This window comes from Terrapene carolina, unplaced genomic scaffold, assembly GCF_002925995.2.
Source record: "Terrapene carolina triunguis isolate 2854851 unplaced genomic scaffold, T_m_triunguis-2.0 Scaffold58, whole genome shotgun sequence".
Taxonomy (NCBI): domain Eukaryota; kingdom Metazoa; phylum Chordata; order Testudines; family Emydidae; genus Terrapene; species Terrapene triunguis.
Genome location: NW_020664409.1, coordinates 9,617,396 through 9,643,312, shown reverse-complemented (window position 1 = coordinate 9,643,312; position 25,917 = coordinate 9,617,396). Strand labels below are relative to the sequence as shown.

Genomic DNA, 25,917 nt, shown 5'->3' with positions numbered 1-25,917 from the left:
CTAAGTTAATGGGGCCAGAAATCCATCCTGTTAATTTATCCACAAGCATATTAAGCCTCTAAACAGCGTGAACTATGGCTTTGCAATTTTGGAAATTTGTACAAAGATAACTGTTTATTTACAAGGTACTCTGGTGGAGAGCTGGAGAGAAGAGATGGATACAAAGTGGGTACCGGTCTGTTCTTTAATGTTCCTAGTTGGGAGGCTGAGCTACTGATGTTTCTTTGTCATAGGTCAAAAATTACTTCAGACATGGCTGACACACCAGTGGTGACAGATACAAATTGCAATGGTCGAACAGTTCTACTACTGAATATTTGATTTTAATATACAAAGACAAGCATCAAGAAAAACGTTTAAGGCAGCTTAAAATGCTCAGCATCCCAAGAAATTACCAATACTTCTGCAGGAGGAAAAGATTCCTTAACAATTTAATGGGTTTCCTACACACGCATTTACCTGCAGCTACGTAAAAGACAAATAAGCAAACACCTGTTTCTTCTTTAAAGAAAACAAATCTATAAGAGAAAGTCTGCTGTGACAAACCATTTTCCTGCTCTTGATAAAATAACCACAGAATGCAAATAGGAGCAGGATGGGTCTCACTTAAACTATGGATGAAAGGAAAGGCTTAGGGTGAGTACAAATTATTGCTCAGTTTACATCCGTTTTTTAAATAGATTTCCTCTGAAGATTTTAATCAGCACTTTATTTTTGTTCACAAAAGCTTCGTTCAGTTCAGTTCAGTGTTTTATTTAAACACCTCGATAATAAAAAGTAACAAGAATTGCCAGTAAAGCCAGGCTGACAGACAGCATCTTCAGTCCACCTCCTTCTTGCAGCCAAGGAAGTTGCATCACCATCCTGGAACTCAATGATGCTTTTTCTCGGATCCCAGGGGAGGGGCATGCTTTCAAATTCAAGCCATTTTCCAGCACATATTTGAACTCCTGTAGAGAAATGCAGGAATTAGATTAAGCTTGCATGCTAATTATATTTGATGATGTATATCAAGTACAAAGGAAATCTCCCCTTAGTAATAATGTCCCTTTTCAAGTCAAACAATAATTCAGTCTGTACTGCATCTTGAATTCTTGTTGTTTATCTCATTTATTTCTCATATATGGTGAAGAATTTGTGCTGATGCCATACAGAGTCAGTCTCTTCAGTGACATTAATTTCCAAATCAATAAAACTGTTAACAGAACAGACAAATTGCTTGGCAACAATGTCAAAGAGAAGTTGTTTGGGAGGGTGTCTTTTTTTTGTTTTGCTATCTCACTACCCTCCCTCTCTTTGGTTCCTTCAAATGAGACTGTATAGCTAGCAATATAGGGGACTAACAACATTGCCATCTTTTCCACAGCAGTGCCCTGCCAATGTCAATCATTGTGTCTACCCCTGGTGTGCCAGCTCAGTGGTGTTCCAAAGTCCTCCCCCAGCACTTTTTCCCTGACCCTCACCAGGCAGCTGTGCTAAAACACTCACCTTCTTGTTCAGCATATTGAGTCTCAAGGTCCCCTGCTAGGGCTGCTATTACCACTCTCAACCTGATTAAAAGCCCCAACAGTCCTCAGTAGCAGCTGGATCTATACTGCAGCATGGTTACGGCACGCTGAGTCGCCATTTCAGCTTAAAATCTGAATGCTAAAATTAAGCCTAACGGAAGTGTTCTCTACTGCAACACATATCTAGTTCAACAGAGTTGTATGGTTAAAAAATCACAATGTCTGTTTAAATGCCATCACAATACATCTGCAAGAAGGTGTAAATGATGGAAAAGAGTATAAAACAAAAAAGGTTTACTAATATGTTGTCATAACATTTAATTTTTTCATTCTGTTTATTTTGGCTTATGCTTGGTTTACATTACACTTTTTCCTAGACTCCTTTTCTTTCTTTCTTTAATAAATTGGAATGAACCACTCGGATTTTAACTTCTTGAAATCTCCCATTTAAAAATATTTTTGAAGAATCACTTTTTGCCCCTCACTTTTTCTACTTGGGCATCATTATTTTTGCTTTCCACTTGTACTACAAAGTGCCTGTCTGAACAATCATACATTCCTAAGCTGCTGTAACAGGACTGTGTGCACGTTTGTCCATGGCTAATGTAGCTGCTGACTGAATACAACGCATATAAACCATTGAAGGTGCCTGCCCACGTCTAAGTGGGACAGCACAGCCTAAACAGTTGACTTCCTTTATCCACTCCAGGATTAAATACTGTTATAGTATTTGTGGAAGGAAAATTATTATAACTGCTTAAACAAATATCAAAGGGGCAAAATGCAGCCTCAAGTAAGTGCAGTTTTAACATCTGAGGTGTTGTTAATTTAGAGTGCACACAATGCTAGTTGGAGGATTTCTGACCATGTAACATGTGAAATGAAGATGACTTGCTACATGTACTCTAGGTAAAAGATTGTCAACTGGATGAAGGAAGGATAAGTAAATGGACAAGTATATTGGGACACAGTGCTTTCCAGTGTAAGATATTAAAACTAAAGGATTCCAGGACTGCATCACTACATTGTGAAGAATATGTTAGTTTTTCACCATAAAATATTGCATGTGTCGACGGATATTGCTCTGTACTGATAGGTAGAGTAATTAAAATCTATTCCTAAGGAATCTAAAAAATTAATAACTGGCTACAGCTATTTTATTCCAAGAGTCAAAGCTAATTAACCTTTATATGCAAAATAAACTGGAAACCACAGAAAACCAATTATTAAGGATTTTATTTATCTGAAACAAGCTACCCAGTAATATATTAGTTTCTAAGACTGGTCAAAGTTGGAGGAAACCTCTCTTCTCCTCAAAAACTGCATGTCTTCAAAATTCTACTCATCTGAGGCAAATAATTTCTTTTCATGGCCAAATAAAATATTAGGTGTTTTTCATACTGTAGGTTACGTAGATTGTGCATCTGTGTCTAAAATTTCAAAACAAATTTATAAGACTGATTTATGCTGATATTTAATTCTGTCTAATGTTTTCAAACCTGAGTAACTAAAGTTAGATTCCTCAGCCCATATTTAAGTCACCTAAATAAAAGTGGCTCGGGTATCAGAAAAGCTGGGTACCCACAAATCCCAGTGAAGTCAATGGGAGCTGCAGGTACTCAGCATCTTTGAAAATCAGACCATTTCTTGTTAGTTTCCTAAATATGAATTTAGAAGTTTAACATTAGGGATCAACATTTGAAAATGTTGGCCTGTGTTTCCAGGTACTGGCTTTCACTACTCTCCAGATGCATAGTATATTACACATAAGAACCCTTGAATGTACTTACCAGAATCTCATCTTCTATCTACTCCTGGGGTAATTCTGCATCACTGCACATGCACAGAATTCATGTCCCCTGCAGATTTCTTTGCTTCTGCACAGAAAAATGACTTCTGATGGGGAAGCAAAGAGAAACCGCAAGAGTAGTCATATGCCCCTCCCCTGCAGCGCAGGCAGGTCAGTTTGGGCACCTGGAGCAGTCGGTAGAGACATGAGGGGGGCTGGGCAGTCGTACACGCGCGCGTGTGTGTGTGTGTGAGAGAGACAGAGACTCTGTTCCTCTCACTCACTATTGAGGCATGCTTAGCGTGGAGGGGCAGGGCTTTGGGGTGTTTCTGAGGAAGTCAGTGTGGGGCAGGCTCTGTCCCCTCAGGCAGAACAGAATGTAGCAGTTTGCCTGCTTAGTGAATTGTTCCCATTGTCTTTGTGAATTCCCCCAGGAGTATAAAATAGGTGTAAAAGTTTTAAGGCTTCTTTACATTGCCAGAGTGGTGTAAAGGACAGAATGGCCTTATAAATGCTTATGGTGCTTTAGTGACTAGAACTGGTCTAAATTTTTGGACTGAAAAAATGTGCTCCATGAACTGTTTGCTACTGACCTTTCTCGTGATGGTCAGTATAAATTAGTAGCCAATATAAATTGAGAGTTTGATTCCCCAGCCCTCGCTTGCTCTTTCCTATGACGTAACAACTGAGCTGAATATATTTGTTGACTAATAACTAGAAATAAAGGGTCAAACCTAGCTATATTACTATTAGGCAAGGGGGTTTGGGGATTTCCTCCAATGCTCCTCATTCCCATTCTCCATCCATTGTATTATAGTTTAAATAAATTACCTAAATAAATGAAACCAAGATGATTACATTGCGTTATTTTGACAAATAAAATATGCAGCATTTTAAAATATGTGCAGAATTTTTAATTTTTTTGCACAGAATTCCCCCCAGGAGTATCTATCTAATATGTTTGGGGATCATTACAGATAATGTAAGAACCTGTTTTATCTTTTTAAAAATATGTGAAGGTAATGATGCTTTGATATTTCTCACCAGTAGGATTAATGGATTGGAACACAATACTATGTTTTATTTGTTTGAATATGCATGTTTTTATTTTCTTACTTCATTTTCTCATATGGCAACTTTACTGCAATGTGGATAAATTTCTGACAACTGCACTACAGTTTTATTTTGTTTTCATCTTTTGTTTTAATCTCTGAAGCATGTACTTATATTTGCAATCAAGTTTGAGAAACTCTTTCCACAAAACAATCACATTTTCACAGTATCACAGATTACAATGGACACTGTCAAACCCGTTAGAACAAAAGTGTAATTATCTAATAAATTTGTACAGTACTATTTTTATATTAAATGTTACTTTTATTCCAACTGAATCATTTAATACTGAAATCAGTAGAAAATTTATACTGGTTTAATACTTCCATATGGACTACAAGATCAGGATTTTCACATAATGTGATTATTTTGTTTTAGTTTTACTTCTCAATGTATCACATATATTTCTGTTTCTCTTTAGGAAAGCCTGAAAAATGTTCATTTGTGTAAGCAGGGTCATTAGTATGTTCATCTGTTACATAGCACAGACTCTACCAACTACTCTCTAACCTGTTTCAAAATCCTGTCTTGCAACATCGCTGCACAGGTAATATGGTAAACTTTTCTTTAAAGTATTTGTCCTGCTCTCATTACTATATGTTGGAGAAGATGCATTAATGAGGAATGCGTTAATCTGGTTCTGTCCACCTGCCACTTGTTCCAATCTTGCACAACAGCCTCTGAAATAAGATCTGTCCCCTACCTGGCAGTAGCTGCCACTGGCTTCTAGTAATATTGGATAAGATTCTGTGCTGCATCTCTAAGAGGTGAAGCACAGAATTTGCAGCTTGGGGGAGAGGCGCTAAGGTGCATTTAAATCTACCTTTGCAAGCTCTTGATCCTGGGCTATTCCAGGGTTTGAGTGGCCAACGTGTAATTTAGACAGACAGCAAAGCTATGTTGATCAGGAGGGTAATTTTTTTCCACCCCGAATGACAGCTATGTTGGCAAAAGTCCTAGTGTGGATGCACACAAAAAAAGCCTTTTGCCGGTATTAATTACTCCATTTGGGGAATTGGCTGTAAGCTATACAGCAAAAGAATTTTGCGTCTCCACTGGAGGGGGAGGGGCGTAGCCAGTATACCTCTACTGATAGAGCTATACTGGCAAATTATTTCTAGTAAGGCCTAAATTATGGCTGCTACCAGAGGCTGCCCTACGGTCTGCAGAGCTGCTTGGACTCTCCGCAGTGCTGTGTATTGTGGCCTGCCACAGACGCATCCTTCCTACTCCCAGCCCCAACCCCTACACATTCCCAACACCACGACTTGCAAGGGGAAATCTCTCCCAATCAAAACCCAGGTTATTAGGGCCCTTTTAGGCCCGTCACTCTGGCCCTTTTATCTTGCATGAATGGACTGGAAGGGGATAAGAATCTCACTTGTATTCGACAGCATCATTCCAATAAGTCTGATTACTGAGCTCACTCCCCAATCCTGCATTGCATTAAGTTTATATGGTGGGATATACCATAGTGTCTTGTTTGTGAGAGTCTTGATAAAACATGTATTTACTTCCAAGAAAATCTTCAAGGCACATATGTAAGATTCTGAGTTGGTCTAACTTTCACCATACATAATCTGTATCCAGTGGAAGTATAACATTTCCTTAAATCTAGTTTGAATGGATTTTCATAACTTCAGGAATTGGGAAAAAGTACTGTATAATGCAATCAAGTGTAAGTCAATAGGAATAAAGCTAGACGAGCCTGTTTTTCATCTGAAAAACATTTGGATCAAATACACAGGTAACTCTTATTATGCTTCTAAAATCACCTAGCACATGTATAAAAAGATGCGTGCCATAACTGAGTCTTGATATTATTTTCCAGAAATAAGCAGTTCAAAATTAAAACTGTTGGTAACCTCATAATTAATAGAAACACTGTCCCCACTAATGAGAGAGAGAAGGGAAAAAAGTGGGGAGAAATTATCAAACACAAATGCAAAAACAGCCACTTTGAGTCCAGCGTCTCGTATTTCCACTGAATTAGTCTTTCATCTTATTTTGGCAACAGCAAAGTAAACACAAGACTTTGCTAATAAGGTACAATATAAATTATTAAACCATCTAGCACATGATCAAATGCATTTCAGATTATTTTCTGAATAATTCTGCCCTGACAACTGCCAGGAGTAATATATTTTGCATGCTCTTGTACAGCCACATTGATTGCTGTCTTTCTGATGCTCTAGTCCCTGACTTAAACTGCAGTGCATGAAAGTGCATCAAAACTGAAGGTTTGGCATCTGTCAATCACAGCCTAGTTTTTTGTTTTGTTTTGTAAGATCTCACTTCATGTTTGTCAACAAAGACATGATAGCTATTCTTCAGCTCTGAGCTGAGGTTTTAACGGATTCAAAACATTTCTTATATGCAAATTTCTTTTGTGGTTCAGGGGCATTGTTAGAGCTTGAAGTGTTAGCTAACTACAGTAAAAAATTATTTGACTGAATATATCTCAAGATAAATTAGACTGCTGAATCTTTTATTCCAACCATACAGTACTACAGGGTTTCTCAAACTTCATTGCACCGCAACCCCCTTCTGACAACCAAAATTACTACACGACCCTGGGAAGGGGGACAGAAGCCCGAGCCCCAGCACCCCAGGCAGGGGGGCCAAAGCCCAAGTCCCACTGCCCTGGGGGGCACCAAAGCTTGAGGGCTTCAGCTCTGGGCAGTGGGGCTCAGACTATGGCTTCAGCCCCAACCCCCATCAAGTCTAATGCCAGCCCTGGTGACACCATTAAAATGGGGTCGTGACTCACTTTGGGGTCCTGACCCACAGTTTGAGAACTGCTGCAGTACTACATACACACTTGTACAGATCTTAAATAATCAGGCACAACAAGCATATGTGAAAAATTAAAAGAAAAAATGTTAAAATATGCATTATGCATCATATTATGCTATTTGAATCACAAACACTTGGGGCTCTTGTATTTTGGAGGCATTTTCATGATTTTCAAAGCAAACAATTTTGAAAAGGTCCTATAGAATATATTAGAAAATTATATCCCTGCTATCAAATTCTACTGGATAGTTATAAAAAGGGTAACATTTCCTATTTGATTCTATAGATTTATAGAAGTAATTTCTATAGAGCCCCATTACACATTTTTATAGAGTCCCATATAGTTAATCTCTACCAAATTCTATAGGCTTTTTCCAGAAGGCCAGGATATGATCTTAAGAGTCAAAACCTAATCTGCATACAAATGAATTATCTTTTTCCAAATGTCATTACGTAATCCTCACAATGCTAACAACATGTGGCATCCTTGCCATTATGAATCTCAAGTAATATGCAGTGCTATCTAGTTGGAAACAGAGAAAAAAATCAATGCAAAAAAAGTAGTTTCTGTTGCAACTTTTCAGTTCCCTAACTTAAGTGTGTTTGGGGCAGCTGATGTGCCATATGTTTCCATCTATAAAATCTCACAATCCTCTAACCTAAGAACTGACTGATTCCAGATGCCTATTCAAAGCCAGGTTAACATTTGCTTATTCATTACAAGAAATGGGAAGTCTTGAAAAATAACCAGAACAGCAAGGCATTTTTGAAAGAGGAATTTCACTTTGTTTATTCTTTGCATTATGTACGTAAGAAGGGCAGGGGGAGAGAATTGGACACAGGGTTAAATACATAATTGATATTTATTTGTTCTTAGTAGAAGGAACAGAGGGAGCCTCACCACATTTTGGTAATATGCTTTGATTCTTACTCAGTTCCAACCATTACTAAAGTTACAGCAGGAAAATAAATTCATGAAAGCATCGCACAAATAGACTGCAATCTGTAAACCTGTCTTATTTTCCATAGCTAACATCCAAATCACTGAATCTGAACCTGTCAACTCAGGTCATGACTACCACTAGAAGCTTGCCTGTGGACAAACACAAACAAAATGCTTATTTGATAATGAGGGGTCATGCAGAGACTGACTTTAAGCTACAGTGTGTGTCAGTTTCTCTCAGATCTAACAGTTTCTCTGAGATTCATTGTCCATTATGAAGATCAATTTTTGCTCTGCCCTGCCCTAGCCCCGCACATCAAGAGTGCAGCCACAATTTGATGTTTCTTTCTCCATAACATTTCCAAGATCTGGCCTTTTCTTTCTGTCAATACAGCTGACACACTCCCAAGGCCTCAACTCCTATCAACCTATTCCTCTCTGAAATTTTCCATGCTGTGTGTCTGCCTTAGGCTGAATTTTTATGAATAAATGAAAAGATCTGACAAGGACCTAGGAGAGAACTGGGACACGCTGGGTAAAGAGTGGGAAACTGAAACTGAATAAGGAGCCCAGGAGGGAGATTGGGACTTGCAGCTGGTGGAAACTGGAATGTGGATGGGGGAGTGGGTCAGAAATACATATTGGATAAGGAGCCAGAAGGGGAGGAATTGAGACTGGCTGGACAAGGAGACCGGAATGGGGAGTCTGGAGGAGTAAAACTGGGCAAAGACACTGGGACTGGAATGAAAAGCCAGAGCAGTGAACACTGGGAATGGGAAGGTGAGCAAAATGGGACTGGGATGTGGTGATATGTTGGTGGGGAGCTTTTCTAGTTAGGAAACGCTAGAATTAATTTTGGCCTCCTTGTATGCATGCATGATAGGATACCGTTTTAATTATATGACCACATACTTTTTTCCCCCACATGAATTCTAACTCACTCAGCACACAGAATGTAAGGTGTTCAATTAATGAGGAGCTGTTCAATTTTTTGTTTTGGTAATGTATACACACAAGGGGGCTGAAATAAGGTTGCCCAGGCAGCCTTAACTCTGGCATTTCCTAACTTTTGAGTGCTTAACTTTGCAACCTTATGTGGTTTGAGAGCGAGAGAGAGATGTCCTTAGTTTCTCTTTAGCCTATGATTTTCACACAGAATAGTTCTTTAGTATTTAGCAGGGTCTCCAGACTTTTCTCCATATGGAACAGGATGTCGGTGTGGGTGTGTATAACCTAAGTCAGTCAGATATTATAAAATTTTCCATTCTGGTGTTTACTCTTCACTTCAGGCCATTTACCTTTATGAATAGTTATCTTGATCCACTGATTCCTGATGTAAGGGTTTCCATTTCACTTAATTTGCTCTAGAATCTCTTTGGTTTCTCTGCTGCTTTTGCTCTGCATTGGCTTTTCCAGGCCCCCATCTTGTGTCTCCATCAAAGATCTCCCATCTGGCACTGGCTCCTCTGGATCACGAGTGTCACTCCAGCATTATTGATCTTTAAAGACTTAACTGCTGTCATTAAATGGTGATGGGAGCCATCTGTTTACTTTCACAGTGCACAGAGGTCTTTCATCACTTCCCTGTCTTGGATGTGCCATGGCTTCCTTTGGATCATATAAGTGTCATTCCAGGATGATTTGTCCTTAAAGACCTAATTACGTCAATTAAATTATCACTCCAGTTCTGCTTACTCTCACAGAGCATGGGAGTTTTTCACCCACAACCACATCATTTCTCTCCCTATATGCACTTTTATTCCTGTACTGACCTTTATGTGATCCCCCATATTCACTTTTTCACTCAGATATTCTTTTATAGTACATATAGTTAGGATTTTAAATTCTTTGATTTTTTTTTTTACACATACCAGGGGTTCACAAGGTAGAACAGATCTTAAATCTTTTCATCTGAATCCTGAACTTCCTGTGAATACAGACACTGAAATTGCAAAATCTAAAATACTAGAGCTACCTTTCTGATATCCTACTCTTCTTTGTATTACGGTAGTGCCTACAGGCTGCAGCTTCACTTTACAAACGTAACAAAGAGTCTGTCTTCACTTCAAGGTGGAGGTATAAATTCCAGTTTGAGGAGACATACCTGTCCCAATTCTGATCAAGCTACTGTGTTAAAAATAGAGTGTAGCCGTGGTGGCAAGAGTGGCTGGAGGGACTTACTGCCCCAAGTACGTACCTAGCATCTTGGATGAGTATTTGCTTAGGGCAGCTAGCCCCACTCGCACACCATGGCTACAGTATTTTTAGTGCACTGGCTCAATCACAGCTAGTGTGGGTAAGTCTCCTCAAGCTGGAACTTGCACCTCCAGGGCGATGTGCAGACACACCCAAAGATATGGTCTCTGCACTATAGAGTTTACTATCTAAGGCCTGGTCTACACTATGGGGAGGGATCGATCTAAGTTACGCAACTTCAGCTACGTGAATAACTCACTGCGGTGAGTCGACTGCTGACGCTCCCCCGTTGACTCCGTCTGCGCCTCTCGCTCCGGTGGAGTACCGGAGTCAATGGGAGAGCGCTTGGTGGTTGATTTATCGCGTCTAGACTAGATGCGATAAATCGACCCCCGCTGGATTGATCGCTGCCCACCGATCTGGCGGGTAGTATAGACAAGCCCTAAGTGTAATACTATAAACTAGAGATGGATAAAACACATTCAGGAGAAGCTTAAGAAAACAGTGAGATGATATTGGTTGCCACAAAAATCAGTGCTCACAACAAACAAACTGCCATTGTGAAAAAGCTATGTCCCATTCCTCCCAGCCTCGCACACTGCAGAAGAATCTGCTCACAGTGGCACAGTCTATCATTATGTAGCAGTCGGTGATTAGACTTAATAAGCTCAGCAAAAATGCTTTTTAGTATCAATATGTTGTTAAGACTGACACAGGTAATTCTTCCACTCTGTAGGTTGGCCACATTAGACCTTTTAAAAATGTTCATGGTGCAAACATAATCAGTTCCTGTCAAACACATATAATCTCACTGGTTCTAGGCAACATAATTCCTTGTAAAATCAGAGAAGCTGAATCAATGCGAGTCTCTTCTGTTGTTTTACAACTTAGCAGGGATTCTAAGGCTTATTCATTTCAATCCATTTCTCCCACCTTTTTGAAACCCTTTGAAGAAATCTTACTGAAATTAGTTAATACAGAAGCTTCTCATCAGGAGTAGAAAAGAAGAAAGTAAGAGAAAAACACAGGAGACATACTGAAAATGACAAACATATGAGGTGTTTGTAAGGAAAAGGAATATTATAACCCTGTGACCTTGTCTGATTTAATCTTTCAGAAATTGGTATTTTTGGATTAAAAACTCCTTCGTGTTACTTCATTAAAATTAAAAAGGCATCATAGTAGCCACTTCTCTTTTCACTTCACAAAGGCATTTTCTGAGAAAAAGTGGTATAATTTGTTCCTTTTAGGCTATTGAGAATGACCCATTTGGCCCTTCCCCCCAGTCGTCCTATGACAGAACCTCTGATTGTGTTACAGCATCCTCAGTGCTCCCTTCCTGTGAGAAAAATTAGGTAAACGTCTTGTTGACTGGCTCAGGTAGTTCAAGAATTCCTGACAATCAAGGCATCACTTTTACCACCTTTCCAAGGAACAGATGACAGACTTTGAAAGAATTACCAGTTTGATAATCAGTTCCTGTCAAACACATATAATCTCACTAGTTCTAGGCAACATAATTCCTTGTAAAATCAGATCAAAGGATCATAAAGATCCTTTTTGTAAAATGATCTTGCTACATGATAATACTACTACTTTGCACCTACCTGGCAATTTGTATTTGAGGATTTCAAAGCATTTTACAAACATGAATAAATTAAGTCTCACAACACCCTTGTTATCTTAAATATAAGTAAATCAATGCACAGAAAGGTTAAGTGACTTGCCTGTGGTTTAACCTCTAGACAAAGCTCCTTTCCTAATGACCAATAATCTGTCCGGTAGGTGTCATACACAAGTACCCAGTTTTCCTGTATTGTGCTGTGTTTTGATGTAGTATTTATGCTTCAGTAGTATCTATTTACTGTGAGTATTGTGCATGTGTCCTTAAGAGAAGATTAAGTACTAATGAATACACTTCATTTGGAAAAGGAAGTAGAAAGAGCATTGTACCTTACAGTTGGGAAACTCTGACAGGTCTGGTGTGAAATATGGAATGACAGAGTTTAAGGCCAGAAGGGATCACCAGATCATCTAGTCTGTCCTCCTGTATATCACAGGCCACCAACGCCATCCAAAACTCACACACTAAACCCAACAACTGGAATTAGACCAAAGTATTAAAGCCCTCAGGAGACTAAAGTATTGTGTGTCACAGGGACAGAACAGGAGGGACTGAGGTGCACCTCTGGAAATGGCTCATCTGCATGTTTTACCCCAGATGCTTCAAAAGTGTGTTTACAATTTTTTTTCAGGTTCTCCAAGTTTTGATTCTTGTACAATCCAATGTCTTGTCTACATGAACATTTAGTTTGCAGTAAGCTGGGGTATGAATCTACCATGCATTAACCTGCCACACAATTCCTTATGCACACTAACAGTTCCTTAGTGCACTTTGATCTATCCCACTTTGAAACAGGAGCAGATCAAAGCGCATGAAGGAACTTGGTGAGCATCAGCATGGTCCACAGAGACACTTCGTGTTCCACAGTTTAGTGCAGGGTAGAGTCAGACTCCAGCTGGCTGCGAAGGAGAGGTTATTCACCTTGTGCAGTAACTGGAGTTGTCTGAGATGTGTCCCTCTATGGGTGCTCCACTTCAGATGAGCTCATGCCCCTTGCGCCTTTAATTGAAATTTTTTGGTAGTAATGCCCGTTTGGCTCATACATGCTCTCTATGGTTCTTAGTGCCCTGCTCCAAGGCTACATAGGGATGCACGGGTGAACCACCCTCAGTTCCTTCTCTACCATGAAGTCCTTAGAGGAAACTCTGGAGCAGATGGGAAGGAGGGCAAGTAGTGGAGCACCCATAGGGACACACATCTCGAAGAACTCAAGTTACTGCACAAGGTGAATAACCTCTCCTTCTTCTTCTAGTACTGTCCCTATAGGTGCTCCACTTCAGGTGACTACTAGCAGTATCCCTCCCCTGGAGACAGGGGCTTCGGAGCCAAGTCCAAGACTGAAGAGAATACTGCATTTCCAATGGCAGCATCTGAACTACAAGACTGGATTGCTACATTGTGCTTGGAAAGGTATGTATGGAAGTCTGAGTGAGAGCCTTACAAATTTCTACAATAGGAACATTCTTGAGTAATGCCACAGATGTAGATATTGTGGAATGGGCCAACATCCTAGGAGGAGGCTGTATGTCTGCAGTTTCATACACAATATAACACAATCAGAAATCTACCTGGAAAGTCTTTGGGTGGAAATCACTGAACCTTTACACCTATCTGCAACAGTCACGAACCAGCTGGGTGGTTTCCTAAGACTTAGTTCTGTCCAAATAAAAGGCTAACACCTTCCTAACATCCGCAGTCTGTAAAATGGGTTCCTCTATGGACTGATGTGGCTTTGGGGGAAAAAACGAAGATGGATAACCTGGCTGATGTGAAACTTGGACATCTTTGACAAAAATTTAGGGTATGAGCATAATGAGACATTCTCCTTGAAAAATACTGTAAATGGAGGGTCTGCCATTAGAATCCCTATTTCCCCACCCTGTGAGCAGAGGTGCTAGTTACCAAAATGACTGTCTTCCGAGATAAATTTATGAGGGAAAAGGTGGCTATTGACTTAAAAGGGGTGGGGGGGAGGGACACACCATAAGGCATCTAAATACTAAATACAAATCCTAGATAGGGGTTCCTTAACTTGGGGGAAAACGTTCCCCAATCCTCTGAGAACCCTTACAGTTGTAAGATGAAGACTGAGAATGAAAGGCTGTTACAAACACCAGGTGAACACTGATTGAGCTTATAGACAATCCTAGTTTTTTTTAGCTCCAGGAGCTAATCAATGACAAGCAAGAGGGAAGAGTGAGCAGGTGAACATTTCTCTGGAAACACCAAAGGCTTAACCTTTTCCACTTGTGAAGGAAAGTTTATCTCATGGACTCTTTCTTATTGTTCAATAATCCTGATGTAGCTCCTTAGAACGAATAGATGCTAGTCCTATGAACCATCAAGGAGCCAAGTTTGAGACAAAGAATCTTCGGGTTGGAGTGAAAAGTTCAAATGGTATCTTGGCAAAGAAAACGAGGAATGAACGGGAAGCTGAATGCCTGACAAACAGCTATGTGAATCAGGTACGGATACCATATTTGTCTGGACCATGTTGGGACTATGAATATTGAACCACAGCCAATGGGAGCTGCAGGGGCAGCGCCTGTGGACAGGGCAGCACGCAGAGATGCTTGGCCGCACCTTCGCGTAGGAGCTGGAGTGGGGACATGCTGCTGTTTCTGGGAGCTGCTTGAGGTAAGCACTGCCCGGAGCCTGCCCCCCGGCCTCCTCTCGTGCCCCAACTCCCCTGCCCCAACTCCCCTGCCCCAGCCCTGATACCCCTCCCGCCCGCCGAACCCTTTATCCCCAGCCCCACCCCAGAGCCCGTACCCCCAGCCGGAGCCCTCCCATATCCCAACCCCCAATTTTGTGAGTATTCATGGCCTGCCATACAATTTCCATACCCAGATGTGGCCCTCAGGCCAAAAAGTTTGCCCACCCCTGGCCTGGCATATAGTGCCACAAAGGTGCAGGCTGCCATGTGTCTGAGTAAATGAAGACAACTTACTGATGTTTGTGGGCTGATTTAAATCTTTGATGAGATTTGCTAACATTAAGAATCTGTTGGAGGGAAGATAAGCCCTGTCTGATATAGCATTAATATGAACTCTATTCTTCATACCAGGCTCAAAGTGGATTTCTTTAATGTTGAGCTGCAAACAGCTCGCAGAACAGAGATCTCGTCATCTTTATGGCAACGAAAACCACATTATAGGACTGGCTGTTGAGAAGCCAGTTGCTGAGGTATGAAAAAACGATTATCCCCAGATGTCAAAGGTAAGCTGCTCCAGCACTTCTGAGAACACTCTTGGAGCACTAGATACTGAAAGTGATCCTGACCTACTTAAAAAGGAAGGGACTGTTTATGAGATGAATTAATTGAAATATGAAAATAGGCATCCTGAAGGTCAAGTGCCAAAAACTAATCCTCTGCTTCTAATGATGGAATTATAGCTGAAAGAGACACCATCCTGAATTTTTGTGACTTCAACAAATTGTTTAGGAGTCTCAGATCTAAATCAGTCTCCACCACTTCGTTGTTCTTCAGGACAAGAAAGTAGCTGGAATAAAAACCCCTCCCTCTATGCTGAACTAGACCTGGTTCTGCAGCACCTATTTCTTGCATTAAGAGGTACTCATGAGAGGGGTACCTGAAAAGGGACAGGAAAAGGGGTGGGTGGGTATATGGGACCGATGTAAAATGGATAGTGTACTCCAATCTCATAACCACCAACGTCCATTTGTTTGATGTGATTCTTTCCCAAGCAGATAGAAAGTGGGAGAGAAGGTCTCCAAAAGGTGGAAGGTGGGTAGAATGGTGTAGATCAGGGGTAGGCAACCTATGGCACTTGTGCCAAAGGCGGCACGCGAGCTGATTTTCAGTGGCACTCACACTGCCCAGGTCCTGGCCACTGGTCCAGGGAGCTCTGCATTTTAATTTAATTTTAAATGAAGCTTCTTAAACATTTTTAAAATCTTATTTACTTTACATACAACAATAGTTTAGTTATATATTATAGACATATAGAAAGAGACCTTCTAAAAAGGTTAAAATGTATTACTGGCACGCGGAACCTTAAATCTGAGTGAATAAATGAAGACTTGGCACACCACTTCTGAAAGGTTGCCGACCCCTGGTGTAGATGCAGCTTGTTTTCGTGGAGTTGTTCCATGCCCTCGACCAGCCCATCTAAACTGATGCTTAGATGAGAAGGGCTCAGTAGTAGATGCAGAGGAAGCAGGTGGTCTCGTCTCCCGGAACCCTGACTTCTTCCTGGGTGGTTAGTAAGGTCTCTGGAATCCTGAGAATTAAGTGGGGTGGGATTTTTGAGCTGTTTGCGATCTACTAAACTTTCGTTTGTTTATAGGTGTGTAAATCCCCAGAGATATCAACGTGGCTCTGGAATCCTTAAGGGTACGCAAGGATTCAGCAACGAATTCAGCGAATAGCCTGAGGCCATTGAAGGGAAGGTCCTCAACCGTGTTTTGGACCTCCCTTAGGAATCCAGACAGCTGGGGCCAGAATGCCCTCAGCATGACCACTACTGTAGAGACAGATCAAGTGACAGTGTCAGCTGCATCCAACGAGGCCTACAGAGATGTTCTAACAATTGACCCTTGTTAATAATAGCCTGAAACTGGTCACACTGATCAGTCAGCAGATGCTCAATAAAGGTGGTAAATTTGGCATAATTTGAGTGATTATAGTTTGCCATGACAGCTCAATAGTTCACGATCCTAAATTAAAGAGTCGCAGATGAATAGGTTTTTCTGCCGAACAGATAAAGGCATTTTTGGTTTTTAACATACGGTGTGGCCTTCATATGGTGTTGTCTGCCACACTCATTCACTGCCTTCACAAACAGGGCGTTCAGTGCTGGATGGGTGAACAAAACTTTAGGGTCCTTAGCCAGGACCTTTTACACGTTGGTGGGTATCATCGCAGGGGTCTGCCAGATGGATTTGGCAGGATCCAACAGGGGCTTATTAATATGCAGGGCAACTCAGGTAGAGGGAGTCCACTGATGGATATTGATGAATTTATGTTGCAACTCCCTGACCTCTTCCAAGGGAATCTGCAATGTGCTTCATTAATTCCTGAAAATATCTGAGGTCATCTACCATAGTTGGCAGGGGAGGCATAACTGATCCATCTGGGGAAGACGAAGAAATATTTGTTTCAAGAGTAGCCTCTTTATCTTCCTGGCCTTCTGCTCCTCAAAGGATTCTCATGCCTGAGGTAGAGGAGGAGGGATAGTTTGAGTATGGGAGCATCTTCCTGTGTAGTCCCCAGAAGAAAGACTAGGAGTATGGGAAAGTTGCTGTTGATATGCAACCCAAGGATCCCAGTATGGCCACTGGGGGAGTCCAAAAGTCAGAGGGGGTGGCATCCACTGGCGCTCAAACCAGTTCGGGGGAACACAGGCTCATCTTTGGTGTAACTCTCCCCTCTTTTCGAAAGTCTTAGTTGGGAAATCCCTTGTCTGAAGAGCAGGGGAATCTTAGCTTGAGACATTCAAATTGGAAGAGACGGAGCCCCAGAACTCTCTGAAGGTGTTGGAGAATCAAGCAGTACCAGGGAAATATCCCATCTCTGAGACTGTGCCTGTCTTGATACTGATAACCTTTTGATAACCACTAAAATGGGAGTCACTGATTCCTCCAAAAAAAGCAAGTCCTGGGAGAATCTGAACTTCTGTGTACTGGGGGGAGGTTTGAAGGACAGGGCACCATTCCATTTTTGGTACTGAGAATATATGTTGTTCTGAAAAGTCCCTTCTTGCTAAAGTAGTTGGTACTGATGAGGATGCCTTGAGAGGCACCGAGACCATTAGAGAAGTGTGTCTTCCTGGTAGCTACAGCACTCTACACAAGGTTTAAGAATCTGAAGTGCCTTCCAAAATCTGAGAGGGATGAGGTGTGGAGCATGCTTTCAGAAGTCTTAAAAGAGCAACACTCCAGTGCGGAAACTACAGAACCCAAACCACCAAAAAAGAAAATCAATCTTCTGCTGGTGGCATATGACTCAGATAATGAAAATGAACATGTGTCAGTCCACACTACTTTGGATTCTTATCGAGCAGAATCTGTTGTCAGCCTGGACGCATGTCCTCTGGAATGGTGGCTGAAGCATGAAGGGACATATGAATCTTTAGCACATCTGACACACAAATATTTTGCAACGCTGACTACAAAAGTGCCATAAGAATGCCTGTTCTCACTTTCAGATGACATTGTAAACAAGAAGCGGGCAGCATTATCTCTCGCAAAAGTAAACCAACTTATTTGTCTGAGCGATTGGCTGAACAACAAGTAGGACTGAGTAGACTTGCAGGCTCTAAGATTTTACATTGTTTTATTTTTGAATGCAGTTTTTTTGTACATAATTCTACATTTGTAAGTTCAACTTTCATGCTAAAGAGATTGCACTACAGTACTTGTATTAAGTGAATTGAAAAATACTATTTCTTTTGTTTTTTTAAGTGCAAATACTTGTAATCAAAAATAAATAAAAAGTGAGCACTGTACACATTGGTTTTTTTACAATTACACTGTGTTGTAATTGAAATCAATATATTTAAAAATGTAGAAAACATCCAAAATATTTAAATAAATGGTATTCTATTATTGTTTAACAGTGCGATTAATTGCGCGATTAATTTTTTTAATTGCTTGACAGCCCTAATTTTTACTAATATATATTGTATTGTAACGCAGTATATACAGTTGTGGGTAACTCCAAAAGTACTCAGTACTGCAGTTTGAGATTGACATGTGTTTTCTTAAAAGCACTGATTTCTTAGAACGTTTTTTTACTACAAAGTATTCAGCAAAACTTTTTTACTCTATCTGTGAACTACTCAAGTCTATGGTTCAAGGAGCTGAGTTTGTTTACACTGAGCTCATAAAGCAAGTCAAATGATATAACCTTTTATATTCCTGTTGTCTGCTGTTCACTACGTCCTCGGGGGGGTCAGTCTGGTATAAGCCATTTTCACTTGGTTTCTCAGACAGAGGAGCTGCATTTTGGTTGTGCTCTCATGCTCTAGCAAAAAACACACACAAAAGCCTTTTCTCTTAGCCCAAGCGTCTACTGGACTCTGGCAGGCTACAGCTTAATACAATAATACCCTCTGTAATTCCCTGTTACTGGAAATTGTCTGATTTTGTATTTTGACTCACATTTTATATTTACTTTTATATGGAAAAATGTATTTTCCCAAGGTCATAGTTCTGTTGTTGATTAAAACTGAGGCTTAGTCCCATTTCCAGTGAACCAAAGCAAAGAAGCATGAACACACTGGACTCAGAGCTTGTCTGTTGACTTAGAATAGAATGGAATCTTAGAGAAGTCCAATATTCAAACACAGGAAAACCATGTTAATTTTGAGCCAACCCCTTTTGATCGGGGCCTACAAACTCACACATCGGTTATGACATAAAAACCTGAGAATCTGTTTTGAACTGATCCCAGAAGGTATCGCAAGCTCTAACTGTATGATAATTTATAAAGTGCTTTAAGATCCTTTGTGATGAAAGATCAACCATGGTACAATTATCTAAAAGACCCAGTAAGAAGATGGGAGTTCCCACCGTGCTTCAGTGTATCTGCACACTTGATATGGTCCAAATACACCCCCTTATTGTTAACAACAACCACCACCACGCAGCAAGTCTCAGCCTAAGTTTTCTCTGAAGCTTGACTGTTCCTAGAGTTTTCAGTGCAGGACTCCCCTCTTCCTTCTCCAATTCCTTCTGCTTAGAGGGTCACTTCAACTCCAGTTATACTCTTGGATTGGAGCTAATAGGAGTCACATGGCCTGGCATCAGTGTGTGTCAGCAAAAATATTTCTGCATCTCTATGCAGTGTTTTAGCACCTGAAGGAGTGAATCAGGGGGAAAGAAATCCTGCCACATGAGGCATTTACCGACACTCAATGAGGAAAAGTTAGGAGTAAGAAATCAAGATTGGTGTATTGCACATTAATCCCAAGTAAAAGTGTTCTGTCTTTGATTAGGTGTTTAAATATTAAAAACATACCAAAATGTCTCTTTTCTTTTATAGTTCTCCATAAAAAACTCACAGGAACAGTTTTTGTTGGAACCAAGTAGAGAGGAAAACCGAATATGAAGTCAAATAAATCCAAGAGTCAGGCCTCATGAGCACCCTAGGTTCTCAGAGATAAAACACAAGTTTTAAAAGTAATTCTCTCATTCTGTAATTTGAGAGAAATACTTTCAAGAGACCTCAGGTTTAGGGAGAGATTGTTTGGTTTTAAGAAGGCAAACAAGTCTTTTTAAGCTTCTGATTCACCTGTAATAGCAATGGTTTGATCTGTTTAAATACATGATAGAGGATGTTGCCTAATATTACATTATATACAGCAAGTATACATGGTTACTATATGTAAAAATAATCTCTTGATGTGAGTCCTGGTTCAGTAACAGAGGGGTAGCCGTGTTAGTCTGAATCTGTAAAAAGCAACAGAGGGTCCTGTGGCACCTTTGAGACTAACAGAAGTATTGGGAGCATAAGCTTTCGTGGGTAAGAACCTCACTTCTTCAGATGCAAGTAATGGAAATCCCTAGAGGCAGGTATAAATCAGTGTGGAGATAACGAGGTTAGTTCAATCAGGGAGGGTGAGGTGCTCTGCTAGCAGTTGAGGTGTGAACACCAAGGGAGGAGAAACTGCTTCTGTAGTTGGATAGCCATTCACAGTCTTTGTTTAATCCTGATCTGATGGTGTCAAATTTGCAAATGAACTGGAGCTCAGCAGTTTCTCTTTGGAGTCTGGTCCTGAAGTTTTTTTGCTGTAAGATGGCTACCTTTACATCTGCTATTGTGTGGCCAGGGAGGTTGAAGTGTTCTCCTACAGGTTTTTGTATATTGCCATTCCTGATATCTGACTTGTGTCCATTTATCCTCTTGCGTAGTGACTGTCCAGTTTGGCCAATGTACATAGCAGAGGGGCATTGCTGGCATATGATGGCATATATAACATTGGTGGACGTGCAGGTGAATGAGCCGGTGATGTTGTTACTGGTTCAGTAAGTTTGCTTCATTACTTTGGAAAAGTCTAATATTAATAGATAACTAATATGTTCAATTATTAGGCCATATCTAGTTTTTTGAATGTTCCCACTGCATTTAGGAGTGTATGTCTCAGACAACAGAATTAAGACTCTAGTTTTCAGAGAGCTACCTCAAAGGATGGCATTTTGATAACATGGAACTATAAGGTACATAATCACTCAACTAAAGCAAATACTACTGTTGTTTAGAAATCCATCTCTATTGTCTACTGAAAAGGCTCTTTTCTTCTTATCCCTGGCACAACGAAAGATTTCCTGTCTAAAGCTGCTGGTAACAAAATTCAAAACCCATACCCAGACCACCCAAACCAAAAGACTTGAAGAGGAACTTTATGCTTCTGAAATTGCATTGGACAGAGCTGAATTCTCTGTTACTGTTCTCAGTTAGGGCTAACCTTTTAGGTTAACCTGCTTTTCCATCTTGACTTACAAGGATACAATGATGTGACCGTTTGATTACTCATTATGGGGATAAGGCAACCATTCAATGAATTAGGTATGAAGATACAGTATAATGATGGAGAGAATGTGAAAGAAAGGATGCTGTTTTGAAAATGTCATTGTCACTGTGAAGCCCTTTGGGCTATATAAATTAATACACCATGAGAAATAATTAGGATATGAAAGTCATGGTAAAATTAATGATGCAGTTAAAACAAAAACTAATATCCAACAATCAGATCACACTACTTGGATAAGTCACCATCAAAGGGCCACAGACACAGTAAAGTATTATGGGAACATCATTTAGCATGTAAGAGCTAAATTGTTTCATAACTGTAACAAGAAAAATTATGAAGCCCAAAGTATAAAGAATCCCTATAAAACTAAGGTAATTATAATCTTAGCTCAGAACTACTTCAATAGATTTATCCTAGCAAAATTATATCGGATTTACAAGAATAATATACATATTAATTAAAAAGTATAAATGCAGTGTTGCATTTATAATTCTCATTGTTACCTTTCAAAAACAGGCAACAAGAGTCCGCAGTGTTATAAAAAATAGAGTATTACAATATCAGTTAGCTGTCTATTGATCATTTCATCAACTGACTTCAGGGTGTATTAGAATTAAGGAAGAAACACCCTAATTTTCTCCTAACATGGTTTGCTGACCTGTTTGAAATTAGATCTACTTTCAACAGTTTTAAATTAAGCTGTTTCTTAACCTCATGAATGCAATTTTCACTTGCTTTCAAAACTGGCTGCCAAACTAATAAATGGAGAAGAAAAATTCTTAAAGTACTTTTTAAGGGGCAGAACTTCAACTAATCAGCAGTATGTGTATAAAATACCCAGAACACCTGAATCTCCTGCTGACATTTTGTCTGTTAAGAGAGTAAGTTATGTAACCCTTTTAAACCTCTGTTTCCTTTCAAAAGGTCAATATGCTTTTTATGTGCTGCAGTGCTTAAATGTTCATGTGAAGCCATTACTAGGATCAAACCACTGGATGGATGAGGACAAGGTGGAAACACGATTCACATTTGTAGTTCCCATTACATATGCAATGAACATATAGAAGAATTTTAAAAAAGCGCAATACTAGTTATAAGATCTTATTTTGGAGCTCCAACCAGTAGAGAGAAAGGAGAGGGTATGAATGTACACGATGAGTGGCACTGTAATATGAACATCTGCTGAATGTCCTTGATCAATCTTTGTCTTTTCCCAGCACCAATCCCCATTCTTAGGAAAGGTATACATGTCAAATCCACACTGCCTTTCTCTGGCACAGATGGTTGGAAATAACTGACCTCTAAAAGGAGCAGTCAGAGTCATTAGTGGCTGTTGCCTTTTTATTTTTAATGCTAAAAGCTAATTAACACTCGGTGAATGTATAAAATGGAATATTTAGTAGTAAAGTGCTATTGGGGGGAAAAAGAACCTTTTACATTCTATCTCAAAAGTCTTCCAGTTAAAATTCATCCTGGAAAAAAAAAATACCTAAAATCACCCTTGCATGTCAGTAAGAGAGCTGAAGAGTGTATTGTGAAACTGATGATACACTGCTACGTAATTTCTAATTTAGTATGTGTGAAGAAAAGGACAGACCCCACCCTCTGGCCCCGAGTGCTATGCTGCAGCAGGCACAAGGCAGCTATGCCTCATGGGCATCTGAAGTGAAAATGTGAAAATACAATCGGCACTGAATTTGTGTAGGCTACAAAACTAAAAATGAGACATACACTCAGGCAACAGAAATAAAATGCAAAATTAGAAGTGACATTTAGCCCTAAAGTCTTTCCTTGTCGGTGGGAGGAAAAAACGACTGGTGTGTTCATATCCTTCCATATTCTGTAAATTGATCCACAGCTGAATCATCACCTCCAACTCATATTCTATTTCTATTAACTGCACGGGCAGCATAGGATTAAAATAATTACATAATCTGAACGGATTACATGCTGACATCCAGCCAAATAACATTATCCTTCAGGAAATAAAGAAGAAACCAACCAAAATATACCCACTTTCATCTGAAACTGACTTGCCTTCAGTAGAGTTACAATCTCAGATCCTGAGGCTGCAGGGCTTCCTCTAGTGAAGCCACTAGCTACTGGCCCCAGCCTTGGTCCCCTTGCTCCTGTCCACGTCCCCACCCCCCAAGCCGCATCCCTGCTCCCAGCCCAGGGGAGAGGCGCGGACAGGGGTAAGGGGGGGGGGGGAAGGGGACACTGAAAAGTCTGGGGACCACTTCACTAGGAGTTCTGAATGTATAAGACATGTAGGATCAGGGCACTACTCGAGAAAGAAAAGTTCTTGCCTCATACTTTAAAGCGCAGTTCTACTCTGAAGATGATTATATAAAAATGGCCCCGTAACTATATGAACCTGCTACCACTTTTTATTATTTTTAGCATTGCAGGACTTGTCAAGTTCTGAGGCAGTGAGACATTCTATTCCATCTTGTGCATGATCAAGAGAATTGTTAGCTAAATTCTGATGGCAAAATCTATTCTGTTGGCGATAAGTTAGCCAGAAAGACTCCATCTTGACTTTCAGATCCCAGATTGAGCTTTGCTGGACTTCCAATTCCAAAAAAACAAACAAGGAAAAGCAAAACCCAAAACACACCAACCTCATACTCCTTTCCTCCTCCCCAAGACCAGTTAATCTAAAGGTCACTGAAAATCGATATATATAGAGCACCATGATGCCATTTTTACAAAGTCACTTTTCAGAGTAGGACCACACTTTAACATTCTCAGGCAACATATTTTTCTAAATACCCATAGATGGCTTTGTTCCAGTATTTGGAAGACAAGAAGAAAAAAAGATTAATTAACAGGGATTTAACACCATAGAACATGACCTCTATTTATAATCAGCAGGGAACAAGAGTAACACATTAAATAAAGCTGATTAATACATGTAAAAGCAGTAACCAGCTGGATGCCTTGCACTGCACTAGATTGTGGTGCAGAAAGAGCGAGACAGCACAAGAGCGAATGAGCAAACAGAAGAATGTTATATACCACTCAATGCAAACATTTTTGAATATTGTATCGATTTTTATTAAATATAATGCAACTCACTGAATAACCATTTTATACAGCAAGAAAAGAAATTTCCCTTTTATTTATTTTTTTAAGTTGTGCTGAAAACCAACCATTCTTGGGCAGTGAGACATGTAAAGAAATTTTGCCAAATTTAAGTCTAATGCGGCAACAGTGATATATTTTTCTTGGAGTCCGAACCGGCAGTTTGTAACCTATCCAAGCTGATAAAATTAACAGATTTGAGTGTTAATCGCAGCCAAAGAATATCAGACTTGGAGGGAAAAGGGAATGGAGAAAAGAAGTTCAGAGTCAGTAGAGATGAGTGGGAAATGAAGCTCCTCATTCATTATAGGTGAGCAGCTTTTCTTAGCTCTATAGCAATGGGGTCTATCAAATTTCTCATCAGCTTTTTGAACAATCTATTCTACCATAGTCACAAGCAAACTTCATTAATGTGGAGTTAAGTTTCCAATAATCTATTATGGGAATGTGATATTTTCTCATAAAACAAACTTTTGAAAGCCTGCAAATTCCAAACTCAGGTTCCGCTTTATAAAAAAAATTCTCACAACATAATGAAATGTAAGCACACAGTTGGGTGACCCAAACAACCTTTAATGCTACATTTGTAGTACTAGCCTGCGCACAACCAGAAATTTAAAGATAATATTATATATCCATTATAGCTCCTGTGAACAGATAAATATTTGGCTTCCAGGACTACATCCCTCACTGCTTGTCCAATTTAAAATGTTACCAATTACGGGGAACAATCAGACCAAATTAATAGACCTCAGTTAGCATCCACAAAAGGAGAGAAAATGAAGAACAGAAAGTTAAAAAGAAGAAAAAACCCTCACAGGGATAAATTACCCACCCATCTTCTCTGCAAGATTAAAACCCATGTTAGACTACAATCTTAAAAAAATCTATTTACGATTGGTAAGATTTATACCTTCTCAACTATTTTTAAAATTAAGCTGTCTTTTCTTTCTACATATTGTATTCCTCCACTTAGGGCTAAGGGGTACTGTCTCTGATTTGTCTTTTCTGTTTTCCTTTTATCCATCTCCCTCACCTTCCTAGCCCTCTCTCCAGCTATTAGTTGAGGGGTCCCTTCCCGCCACAAAAAAAGGAAAGCAACTCAATCTGCTTTATTTATTATTTTATTTATTTACCCATAAATAAACAAATCAAAGACAACATAGAAATGGATTTCCCTACCTCCTTCCACACCTTACAACACGCTTTTCTGAGGGTATGTCTACAACCAGCCGCTAGTTCGGCGGCTGGGAATCAAAGTTCTGGATTCGACTTATCGTGTCTTGTCTGGACGCGATAAGTTGAACCAGGAAGTGATCGCCGTTGACTGCGGTACTCCAGCTATACGAGAGGAGTACCGCGGC

The 25,917-nt window shown here is 40.0% G+C and overlaps 1 protein-coding gene across 2 annotated transcripts in view; it reads right to left on the bottom strand.

Moving 5' to 3' along the window:
* Nucleotides 1-304: 304 nt before the first annotated feature.
* CDKAL1 (CDK5 regulatory subunit associated protein 1 like 1) overlaps nt 305-25,917 on the bottom strand; it is a 648,436-nt gene continuing 622,823 nt past the window's right edge. For both annotated transcript variants that reach the window (XM_026660497.1, XM_026660489.1), the window contains one exon: nt 305-950. In XM_026660497.1, the coding sequence (XP_026516282.1) occupies nt 756-950 (195 nt within the window). In that variant the 3' untranslated portion in view covers nt 305-755. The remainder of the gene's footprint in view (nt 951-25,917) is intronic.